The sequence below is a fragment of the Balaenoptera ricei genome, chromosome 11 (assembly GCF_028023285.1).
Source record: "Balaenoptera ricei isolate mBalRic1 chromosome 11, mBalRic1.hap2, whole genome shotgun sequence".
Lineage (NCBI taxonomy): Eukaryota > Metazoa > Chordata > Mammalia > Artiodactyla > Balaenopteridae > Balaenoptera > Balaenoptera ricei.
Window position 1 is genome coordinate 14581569 of NC_082649.1, and position 13129 is coordinate 14594697.

General features: G+C 36.3%; 1 protein-coding gene across 2 annotated transcripts in view; it reads right to left on the bottom strand.

Moving 5' to 3' along the window:
• The window catches only part of DEK (DEK proto-oncogene), a 29977-nt gene that overhangs the window by 3444 nt on the left and 13404 nt on the right, over positions 1 to 13129 (bottom strand). For both annotated transcript variants that reach the window (XM_059938005.1, XM_059938004.1), the window contains exons 8-9: positions 3054 to 3189; positions 2628 to 2776 (exon numbers count right to left, since the gene is read on the bottom strand). In XM_059938005.1, coding sequence (XP_059793988.1) covers positions 2628 to 2776; positions 3054 to 3189 — 285 coding nt within the window. The remainder of the gene's footprint in view (positions 1 to 2627; positions 2777 to 3053; positions 3190 to 13129) is intronic.

Consider the following 13129-nt stretch of genomic DNA (forward strand, 5'->3'; position numbering starts at 1 on the left):
CTCTTCCTCACTATTCATTCTCAGTCCAAGGGACAACCCTGGCATTTACCACCCTTCAAAACTGCTATTATGTGAACAACTGTCTCTTAATTGCTGAGTCCAAAAAAACCATTAAGTTCTTCTCACCTGACCTCTCCATGTTATTAATAATCCCCTTAAAATTATAGAAATGTATTCACAAAAGTCATTCAAATGAACAGAACTAGTCTCCCTTCAATTTTCCTTCCAGTCTGCCCTTGTCCCTCTCCCCTAAAGGAAACCAGTTATCAATTTGCTGTGTATTCTTCCAGACCTTTAAAAATGAGTTTATATACAAACATATAAATATATCAATGGCAATACAGTTTTTCTGTATTTACACAAATAGGGAAATACCTCTGTTTTAAAACTTTGACAATACCTGGAAGGTTTTTCCATGTTCTTTTGAACTGCTACACAGTTCATATTCCAAAAATATGGATGTACAGTTTAAACATTTCCCTACTGATGGTCATTTAGGTTGTTTCTGACTTTTCAGTATTACAGACATGCTTAACATTACTGAAATCATTTTGTGCAGATGTGACTATGTCTTTAGGAATAGAGACCTAGAAATGGAATTGCTGGGTTAAAGGGTATTTGCCATTTAAATTTTAACATACTACCTAATTATTCTCCAAAGTTATTACAACTTAAAGGATGAGAGTACGTTTCCCTATTCCATTGCCAACCTTGAAAACTGTTCATCTTTATAAAGATTTTGTTAAAGTTAGTAAGCAAAAGTATTTCCTTTTGACTTCTATCTTCCTCATTAGTAGGGAAGGTTAATGTTTTCGCGTTTACAGGTCATTTATATTTCTTTTCTGTGACCTGACTTTCCACAGCCATTGTCCACTGTCCCATGTAAGTTAATTACCTTTTCTTAAGCAGGGAACTACCCCTCCCTGCCCCTTCTTGAAACTCTCCTCGCTTGGCTTTTACAGCACTATTCTCTCTGGCCTTCCTTCTACTACTGACTCTACAATTTCTTACATTTTGTAGGAATTAATTCCCAACTCTTTGATGATAATGGCCTCCAGGACTCTGTCCTTTGCCTTTCTCATCCTTTACCTTCTTCTCTAGGCCACCTTATCTTCTGGTTTTAACTCCCAGCAATATCCTAGTCTAGGTTTCTCTCCTACCTTGGAGAATTACAATGTTCACAATTTCTCCCACTTGGATGTTTCAAATACCCCATCTTAAAATGTCTAGAACAAAACTCATCTTTTCCTCAAGAGGTATGCCTTTTGTTCTACTCCCTATTATGATTAATGCACCCAAGCCCTTACACCCACACGGAGCAACCTGTGATCAGGCTCTCTTGATTTCAGACTTGGATTATGGCAGCCCTGTAACTCTGATTATGATGTAAAGGTTTCTCTTGACTCTTGTCTCATTCTTCACCAGTCTGTTCTTCTTGATGTGTCTAGGATGGCCCTTAAAAAATAAAAATCTTTTTTTTTTTTTAAGAGTCATCCTAGACTGCTCCTGCCAAATACCTTTCAATAACCTACCCTGCCTCCCAATTCCTCATTAGCTTCAGGGAGAAAAATCAAACTCTGTAACAACACATATAAAATCTGCAGAACTCTTTAGTATTCTCTCCTAACTTCTGTGAAGAATTCCTTCCAACTCTAGTCTTCAGCCAAATTAAACTAATGACTATTCCTCGCAGTCATTACGTGTCATGTTTTATGTGAATGTGTTGATGTTCCTCAATTGTATGAAAGCTGACGGTCTAAGACCTCTTCTAAGATGCCTTTTCAGACTCCCCCAGCCCCCATTCCCAAGCAGGTACCCTCTGTTCTGTGGTGGTGGGGCACCCTCTGTACTCTTCTAACACAGCTTTCACACACTGTACTAAGTGACTAAAACAGCTGCCTCTTTCTACCCACTAGATTACACAAGACCCCTAAGCCAAATAATGGCTTCTCCTGCTCTACCTCTAACATCTATCCCAGTGCCTGATATGTAGCAGAGGCTCAACGAATGCTGAATAAGAAAAACAGTATGTCTTAAAAAAGTAAAGAATATTCCACTTTTGGTACATTTCAAATTTTAATTTCATTTTACCATAAGAAACTAGATTTTAAAACCTTTCAATTTTGATCTACAGTATGGAATCACTACAGAATCATATTCAAGACTAGATCATTTCATTTCCTGAGAAGCATCAGAAGAACTTAAGAGAAGTTTGAGCTAAGAACCTAATCTATAACATCTCACTTATCATAGTAGTATTGAAAATAAGGTGGTCCACAAGATCCTGCTTATTTAAACTAACATAATCTAGGGATGCATCAATAAAAATAGTTGCTAGATCAGGAAAAGAACATCTCCTACGGAGTTTGCAATGTATCACCTTAACTTTAGTCACTGTATACATTCAAATGTTATTTATGAAATGACTCCAATAGGGCAGAGGTTTTGACTATTTTACTGAAAGTGGTATCCCAGCACCTGTAAGAATGCCTGATGCCTGGCATGTGGTAGTTCAATAAATATTTGTTCAATGAATGAATGCACCTAAGAATCTAGCTTTGAACTGAGGGATGGGTGAAAGAATTTTTCAAACAGAAGCAAAATGATCTCAGCATTTGTCCAATTACCTCTTTGCAAATCTGTTTCATTGTGACTTCCTCCAAGTTAGCACTGGCCAATAATTTCTTTACTGTTTCCTTTAACTCTTCATCTGTAGGAGGCTTCTTCAATTTTTTAATTAAAGGTTCATCATCTGAACTATCCTCAGATTCACTTTCTAAAAGTAAGACATTTTATGACACGAAAATAAATTTTTCTTATATAGCAAAATAAATTAATATTCAAGACAGATTAGGAAGAATTCTATAAGTATTCATCAGATCCTTGAAAAGGTATTAGATTTAAAAAATTATAAACTATAAATAACTGGTATACTACCTTCCCCCCTCAAATGTTCCTCAGAGTTTACCTATTTTCCACACATGCTTAAAAACTATATTATAGCATATAATGTATATCTTTAGGTTGCTGAAAATGTGTCATTTCTAACATACCTTTTTTGGAACTATTTTGATTCTTCTTGGTGGTACTGCTATCTGCCTTCTTAACATTAGCACTTTTTACAGATTTTTTACTTTTAGAAGTGGCTTTCTGTTTGGGTTTTTCTCTTTTGGATGTCTTTTTTGGTGGCTGTTGGAAAGAAAAACAAAGTACGTACATTGATGAGAGACTACCTGCGATCCCTCTACTCCTCCACACCCCTCAACAATATTAGAGAAAATTAATGTATTCAATATCACCAATGAAAAATTATTACTAATCATCAATTTTTGAGATGACTAATACACTCAATGAACTTAATTTTATCCCAACACGAGACTAGTCAGGTGAGGTCAAGGATCAAACATTAAAATTATTAGGTGCTCACATTTATTACACACTATAGATAGAAAACTGTCTACCCCTCCCTTAACTAAGGTCTACCCCATCAGACCTTAGTTAATCTTGAAAAAAACTCTAAAATATAGGTACTATTAATATTCTGTTATTTATTGTCAGTCTCTCCCAACTAAAAGGTAAGTTCCATGAGGACAAGGATTTTTTTGACCTTTCTGTGTTCACTGACATATCCCTAACTCCTAAAACAGTGCATGGTACAAAGGAGCTGCTCAAAAACTGTTTATAAATATATGAGGAAATGAAGGCTCAGAGAGGTTTTGTCCAGTCACATAATAAAATAAAGAAGTGAGATTCAAATAGATCTGACTCCAGAACTTGTTTTCTTAAACACTAACTCACAGCTAATAAAATAAAAGCAAAGTATATACATACGGTTAGATTAAAATGACAAAATTATAGTTCACTGTAACTTTGTCTTAAGCAGAGTCTATGAAATTAAGAAACGTTAATTCATTAACGTTCCCGAAGGTAAAAGTATCTGTATATAAGGCAAGTACCCCAAGATAACTTAAAATCTCATCTTTACACACCAAAAACACTGCAAATCACTTTTGATAGAATGTTTCTCCAAATGTTTTATACTCTGAATTTCAGATTATCATCAAAATTCAACCTTTTTTTTTTCTTTTTAAAGGACAGAGACATTATGTTGAACTTAAAGAAAATTAAAGTATATAGACCAACCTGTTCTAAACTTAGGTGGGCTCAGGCTATTTCTAAGTGCAGTTCATTGGATTTTAGTGCTTGTCTTTCCTTTTGCTACACTGCCATCCACTGTACATATTTACTTAAGTATAGTATCACCCTACACTACCTCAATAATACACTGTTGGCCGGGAACTAGCTAACCTATCTAGTTTAACTGTGACTAAAAAAATGGATTTAACCAGTGTCAAAGGGCCAACATGCTAAAAATAAAGTCTATAAGCTTCACCTATGGATTTTTGCTATTTAGAGGCCATTTATACTTTTTTCCTAATTCTCAGAGGTGTTCCAGACATGGGGGTTGCCGGAAAGGCATCAATGGTTCATCAATTTTCTATGACTAACCTGAACTAAGTTTTAAGTTTATTAAGCATCCACTTAATTCCTAAGAACCACACGAGGCTCTGAAAGGAAATACTAAAAATTCATAAGTTCTGTTGATGCACTTAATACACAGAATAATGACTATTATATATCACTCGTTAGTCAAAGGTTAATAAAATCTGGACCTGCGGGTCATTCAAATATTTTATAATAAACTTAAGTTATTACAGAAAGCATGCAGGGGGATGAGGAAGGGAGAGCAACAATGTTATTAGCATTACCACTTGATCCCCATTCAAATCAGATAGTTAGAATCAGATAATTAAAATACTTTCAGAGCCTTTAAAGGTCAGGGTATAAGGTAAAATTTTAGAAAGAATACACACTATGGTGCCATTTTTAAACCTGCATATTGGGAGTAGTTAATAGTTTGATAAAGCATAAAACTGTGCAGTGATAAATAAAGGATAATCAAGCCATCTCCATGGGCTTCCCCGGTGGCGCAGTGGTTAAGAATCCGCCTGCCAATGCAGGGGACATGGGTTCAAGCCCTGGTCCGGGAAGATCCCACATGCCGTGGAGCAACTAAGCTCGTGTGCCACAACTACTGAGCCTGTGCTCTAGAGCCCGCGTGCCGCAACTACTGAAGCCCACGCGCCTAGAGCCCGTGCTCCACAATGAGAAGCCACTGCAATGAGAAGCCCGTGCACTGCAACGAAGAGTAGCCCCCGCTCACCGCAACTAGAGAAAGCCCGCGTGCAGCAACGAAGACCCAACACAGCCATAAATAAATAAATAAATAAGCCATCTCCATAAAATGTTACTATTGGACAAACAAACAAAATTAAAGCTAAGCTTCTTTCTATATTTAAATCTTCTAAAAGGGAGAGTGTTCTACATTTTTTTAAATGGACAACTAGCCTATTATCATCTATTAACAAAAAGGTTGCAAACATACTGTCAGAAGTACTATAGAAGATACAACCTAATAGATAAGTGTAGGCTCTGCAGGCAAGCTGCCTAGTTTCAAATTCCAGACCCAGTACATCTTTGGGCCCTAGTTTCCTTGTTTATAAAATGAGGGAAATAATAGTATTCAGTAGTCTTAGAGGGAGTAAGTACATTAATACACAAAAGTACTTTTAATGGTGCTGGGCACAGAGGAAACAATAAATATTAGCTATTACTACTATTATGAGTGCTTCCTTTTGTAAAGGAATTCTTTCATCATACAAATGTAATTTCCTCTAATAACTTGAAGTTTTCTTTAAAAGGCAAATACATAGAATAGATACACAGAAGAGCAGTAAGACTGCCTCAGTGACACCTGTGTTAACTAACCACAGTACATCATGCTTATTTCATTACATTCTGGTAGACAGAGCTGGACCCACAAATAACCGAATCTCTGTAATAACAAATTATTATTTACACTGGAATTCGCTTATCTTTAGTAACCAGTTACAAATTACTCTGTGACAAACTTAAGGTAGGAATTCAGTAAAGTATCGTTTTCATACTGATAAGTGTTGGCATGGGGAAACAGTGAAAACTGAGTAGTAAAATAAACTCTGTAGAAACTCATACTTATGAGTTTCATCTTGAGCAGGGAGGCAATCAGATAAATAACTCACATGATGTGCTTTAGCCCTGCAGCTGCTAAGAATCATTTGAGCTGCCCTGAAGATAAGATATTATGTATAGGAAAAAAAGGTAACTTTGGAAAACAGGGCATCTCAAAAGACAGACCTTGGTATTGCAACCCAACGTACAATTTTTGGCAGTTAAGGCGAACATGGCAATCTGGTATTTCGGAGGTAATGAAAAGGGGCCCTGGGAGAACTGAGAAGTAAAGTTAAAAAACATGCCTACTTAAATTTTACATGACCTTTCAAGTCTTTATTACTTTCATTCCCCCTCCTCTACTTAGGAAAACCTCACTCATGAGTCTAAACCCAACTTAGCAATCACCTCCTCCAAATCTTTCATAATACCACCAACTTGATTAACCTGTAGTCCCACAGTACTCGACCTACAATTCATTTGCCCCTTCTTTCTGGAAGGCACTGTGAAGCAGTGAATTAGAACACAGGTTTTTAGAGCCAAACTTCCTTGGTTCAAATTCTGACTCCACCAGTGACTAATTTTGCATTCTCAGGCAAGTCACTTACCCTTCTGTGTCTGATTCCGCATCTGTAAAAATGGAGGTAATAATACCAGACTTTGCTAAATTTAACACTCCCCCCTCCCACACCTTATCTCAGATACTGGGGTACACTTTGCAATCTACATTAAAATGATGCCTTACAGGCACTGCAGATTTGACGAACTATGGCCATGTTTGTAAAATTTTGTGAGGACCAAATGAGTGACTACATAAAAGGCACCCTAGAAACATTTAATGTATTTATGTTTTTTAAACTGTAGGTAGTTACATGTCTCTTCTCCCACTACACTGCAAGTTTCTTAAGGGCGTTATCTGACAATCTCCACAAGAAGAGACACCTATCTAATTTAGCTCTATCTGTCCCTAACAACCACAAGAGTGTTCGCCGTAAAGTAGCCATGTAAATATTTCTTGCCATGTTCACCTCTGTATATCATTTGCAGGATATGGTTTACCTGTACTCTGAACCCAGGACGTGGTTAAAAATGTAATTAAAAGTAAAAAGAAAAAAGGCATTTATATAGCACTATCTTCACATACACGATCCATACGACCTAAAAAACAAAACAAAGCAAAAAAAAAAAAAATCCAGACAGTTGATCTCATTATAAATGAGGAAAATTTATCTGTGTAGTTAAGTGAGCCAATGTCTTACAGCTAGTAAGAAGACCTTCATTAAATTCAGTGTGCCTCCTGCTGCATTAGTTGCTTATAGAAATGACTAATGTACCTACGTATTTCTTTAAGCCAGAGGTGAAACTACTGAACTAAACCAATGCAGTAAGTCAATGATACCATAATCTATTTATCATACTGTTAAATTTAACTTTTTCTGTTACATACAAATGTTGCTGATAATAACAAAGAATAAAAAATGTTGGCAGAAAATATAGAAGGGCAACAAAGGACAACCAAACTCGGTATCAGGGCTGTCTCTGGCCCTCACCTCCTAACTTTGTATGGGCTCAAGATCATTACTCTAGAATTTTTTTTTTTGAAGCCAAGATGGGCCTTCGGTGTAATCCAGTTTTGTATAGTTTTCTCCAAATCTTTCTTTTGTTATGCCAAACTCTCCTGTTTATCCTTTAAGGCTCAGATCAAATTGCTACTTCCTATGAAGTTTCCCTGTCTGGATCTTTGCTACCTACCTGCCCCTAGAAAGAGGTAAATACTCCATCTTGAGCAAACCACTTTCTTAGCTCTTAAGTTATACTTTACTGTACTTTCTCCCTCCTAATCTTTGACCTCTCCCCTCCTACCAACTAGATTGAACGGCTTAACACAGAGACTCTTATTTGTCTCTTGATCTCCACTGCAGAGCTTAGAACTGGCACACAGCAGTTGCTATGTAATTATTTGGAAAACTGGGATGGGAGAAGATCCGTGAAGACTAGATAATCTTTAACGATCTATTCCAACCCTGAGGTTCTATTTCATTAGAATCACTCTGCTTGCTAAGACAAACATTTTTTCTATCAATAGCAGTTAGCCAAACTTCTTGATTTTTAGTATCAGTCTTCTGGCACAACTTACCTAAATAGGTTGTGCATTTAAGAGAAAGAAAAAAAAATCAAGTGTGCGGCCTGGGGACCCATGTATTTTTTAAAAGCCCCACAGCTTACTCACCTAGCTATAAACCAAGTAAAATGAGAGAGAAATATATGGTCTAGATCTGTCACCAAGCCTTTTCTATGAAGTGCCAGACAGTAAATATTTCAGCTTTTGCTGGTTCATTTATGGTCATTGTTGTACATTCATCTTTTGTTTTCTTACAAATATTAAAAAAATCGGAAAACCATTCTTAGCTTCTAGGCTGTACAAAAACTGGATCTGGCATACAGGCCATAGTCTGCCAACTCCTAGTCTAGATCATGAACTACTGGAGACATATAGGGAAAAGGCAGAGCCAGATAAAGAGATCAATAGGACCCTTTATGTCAATAGCTTTTAGTTTAAAATTTTTTCAAGCAGAAGTGGATATATGCCCATATTAACTTTCCTAAAGCTACTGCTTAAAATCAGATTTGGACATAGAGCTGAAGACGGAAGTATGACCTAAAGCTCTGGAAAGTTGGTTATTTATTATATCCTCAAAGTACAAAAATGAGGATATATCACCTTCTCTCATGGAGTCAAGACTAAATAAGAAGCAAGATGTGAAAGTACATGGCACACAGCAGATCTCAATAGTTTCCTCCTTGTTACATACCAATAAATGCTTATGGAATGAGTGGTACTTCTCCCCAGATAGACTGTCAGTTCCTGGAAGACAGAGGCCATGTCTCTTTTCCCCACTTAGCAAAATGCTCAGGTAGAATAAGACAACCATTCTGAAGGAAGGAGAATGATCAATCTACCCCCAAAGGTGGTATTACACAGCCATGCCCAACCACGTGGGTTCTCTATAGTCTGGCTTCAAGGTACGTTGCTCTAGCTTCATCTCTAACTGCTTTACTTCTGGACAAACTACCTAACCCCAAATAAGCGTGTCTGTCACAGTACTTTCCTACTCCCCATCTTTGTTCACGTGTCCAACTTTCCTTTCTATCCCCAAGGTCAATTTCAATTGGTATTTCTTCCATCTCTCCCCAAAGCTTTCACTCATCAACACACAGAGAGATTCTCTTTCTTTTGAAATCCTATAAAGTGTCAATCAAATGGTATTTGGGTAGGAAAATATCTTCTGTAACCCCAACAGCACTTAGCACACTCTCAATTTATTGAACTGAGCAACTGAAAAGTGATTACATTAAAAACCAAGTACTGGCCCCCTATTTTATGTCTTTTTAAAAATATTCTGAATATTTCAGTAATTAAACACAGTATGTGGCATTATAAAGTAAAAATGTTGGAAGTACTTTGATACTTAACACCTTTGTTATTTAATCAAATAGGAGGCAAGACTTTGAGTCTTTTAGCAAAATGTATGGGAAAAAATTAGGTGAAAAAAAAAAAAAGAAAAAGCTAGTTTCCAAATTCTCATGGGATTTATTTCTAAGATTCTGGTTTGCCATTTTTGAATATGCTGTGAGTAGTTCAATCAGGACCATCCAGTACTGTAGGTATTTTTTATGTGCTAAAGGGAAACAGATAAAACTGAGAGCTGCCATTAATTTCAGGTAGTACAATGTACTGTCATCTAAACTTTTTACAATGTACTGTAGTAATATAAATTTTAAAAAATTTGAAGGAGATTTTCCATGTGTCTGATAACCATGAAGGTATAGAATCAGAGGAATGACATGAGCACTTTTTGAAGGAAGGCAAAAAAAAAAATCTTGGGAGAAGGCTTACCTATCTTTTATAGGCAGCAGGGCTATTGAAGGAGGGTCTCCAAAAAAGACGCCTGTCACAGAGCCAGAATCCTGTCCTCACAGCAGAAAGGTTGTACTGGGTGAACAGATGAACAAAATAAGTATTAGCTTAAAATACACTATTCTTTTAACAACTTGGCTGAGAAAACTCGAGAGTGCCAAGAGTAAAGAATGTGCAAGCCTTGCTATATTCCACAAAAGATTATGAAAGCAAGTTTAACCCTAAACAGATTTTATTATGGTAATTATTCAATTTTGCCTTCCAACAAAAGGTTTCAATAGTTTATATAATTCTGTAATTCCTCTGATCAGATTGAGATGGGGGAATTCTTATTTTTTAGAACATATTTAAGGACTAACAAAGCTTTCATGTTCACCCTCCCACCACTACCAAATAATCCCTCAAATGGTCCAAATGTTTATCAAAACTATAACTGAAAATTTCTCTCACTTGGTAAACTTTGTAGGATGGCTCACTCAACATCACACTTTTTATCTGCCTTCCTCCTACAGACGCAGGAAAGCTAACACTTGGGTCTTACTGGCCTCCCCTACAACTAGAGGTGGCTGGGTAAAAAGTTCTGGCCAATGAGATGTACATGGAGATCTCTGGTAAAAGGTATCCCTGACAGGGGGGAAAAAGCCAAAAACATCACTAGAAGAAAAGCCCTTTGCTCTTTTTTTTATCTGGAACAAGGATACAATGCCTAAAGGTAAAACAATCATCCTGAGATCATGAGGTTTAATGCCACACGTAAAGATGGTGGCTCAGGAAGAGACAGTCCCCAGATTCTTAGTACCTTTCTTGAGCCGCTCTAGTAGCCCAGAATTGCCTCTCTGCGGACTTCTTGTCCTGAAAGAAAAAGGGAACTCCTGTTTTGGACATTATCAGTAGGGCTTTTAAGTATTCAGAGCTGAAGATATTCCTGATGTATCTGGGAACATTCAGATAAATTCAATATTCACGAAGTAAATATCCATAGTTTGTTTTATACTTTCCTAGAGATAAAGAGTATTTATAAAAACACTAGGAAACAAAAACTGAAGAAGCATTAAGCTAGCTTTTAAGTGTCTAAAATAGAATTGTTTTCTCTAATGTGGAGAGCACTGCTTCTCCTTTCTTTTTTCTGTACTCTCAATAATTTCTCTGTACCTAAGGTAATACCTGTTGTGAACGGCATGCCTGAGTATGGTTTAATCTCACTGGTTCATTTCAGGAATCCTCCCCTAAAGATGCACTCCAATGTGTAAATCAGTTGATTTTCATAAGTTTACAGAAAATAATTAAACCTCTATTCTCTCATTCTAAAGAAACCTCATCTATCAGTTTCTTCCTGGTTCCAAATTGCTCTCCCTCTACTGCCCTAAGTAAGCAAATGTCCAAGAGCCAAGGTGATAAAGAAGTTTAGACCAGCTCTTTTATAAAGGAATTATTACCCAGGTCACACTCAGAAAGAGCACCTTCTTATTTGAATTAATTTTAAAGAAAAAGAGAATTAAAAACTGCTGTGAACCGCTCACTGCATATCATAGAAACAGAGGTATAGGTACAGAGAGCCTCAAACAAAATGTCTTAGCAATTGCTGGCTAACATGCTAAATGTGACATATTTCATATAAAAGACTTAAAAAAAAAAACAACCCTGCCAATTCTTTTTTAACTGCAGTTTTCAGTGATTTCAAACCTACATTTTAAAATAATATTTACTTATAAATTAAGTATCCTACTCTTTCACACAGCTAAATATGGAAAGTAGCAGGTGAATAATATTCAGCCTCATATAACTGGCTAATGAACAACTATAACTTGAACTGGATTTCTGCTTAAAACTTCTGACTTCAGCAGTATGATATAGATTATTTGGTCCAAAGCTCTCAATTTACAGAGGAAACAAGAAACAAGTTCAGTTATTTACTCCAAGAATCTAAAACAAGAAGCTGATCTTAACAGGGAGAAGTCTTACCTATGAAGGAAAAATTCATTTCAGGAAATAAAAATAAATAGTATTAACCCAGTAATTTTCCATGAAAAAAAATCTGCAAAAAAAATTCCATCTATAAGCAATCCTCAACTTTTCCAATCAGCCTGCAATTCCTCTGTATAGCCTCTTAGAAAAGAGGTCCTTTCATAGTACTGACCAAAAATACCTCAGTTTATGAAGTCCCTAACAAGGCTGTCACTTAACAGACTCTTCAAAAAAATAGAATAAGGGAAAACAAAGTTACTATAGAAATACTATCCTTCCTGCCAGCACTTACCTTTCAAAGGCAATCAGAGCCTTTCACAGTAATGGAATCAGCAATAAAGTTTTTGAGGAGGATGGCCCTAAATTTGAAGGAGTCTTTAAAGAAATGAAGAATACCTATGTTTGCTAGAGGGTGATTTATCAGGAAAAAAGAAAGATTTCTCAGTCCAGATTTTACTGGCATTATATTTTATGAAGTCTGTCAATACCAGCCCAAGTAGAAAAACCAAAGCAGAAAACAGAGCATTATGATATAGCTTTTATATTGTGTGACTTTATATACTTAATGTATGAAAGGCATTTTTGTGGTTTTTTTTCCTCCATGGATTTTCATCATTTGACCTGGGTTTCTAGCAAATGATCCTCGTTTAAGGCTTTGATTTGTAGTGGGACAGTTCCATTTGTAATCATTATCCAGGAACCAATATGGTTATAAATCAGGAGTCATCTACATTCACAGATGTCAACTAACTCTATTCAGAACAAAGGGACAATAATCTGGAAAGCAAATGAGAAAACAAGTGTAAAATACCCTCACTTTTTAACCTGCACCTTAGTAATGACAAGAAGACTGGATTTATAAATCTTGCATATGGTAAAATGTCATCTTAATACTAATAGTAATAGCAGCAGCTAACACTTATATAGTACTTGTGCCAAGTACTACTCTAAGTGCTTTAAATAAAGGCACTTAATACAACCCTTGGAGGCTGGTACTATCATTATCCTCATTTTAAAGATGGGAAACTGAGGTACAGAATTTATAAGTAACTTGCCCAAAGTCAAACAGTGATAATCAGAGTACAGCTGGGATTTGAACCCAGTTTCCAAAGGCCATGCTCCTAATCATCTTGCTTCTACAAAAAAAATTAGATGTTTACATTCTACGACAACTTTTCATGCTTTAAGTCTGCC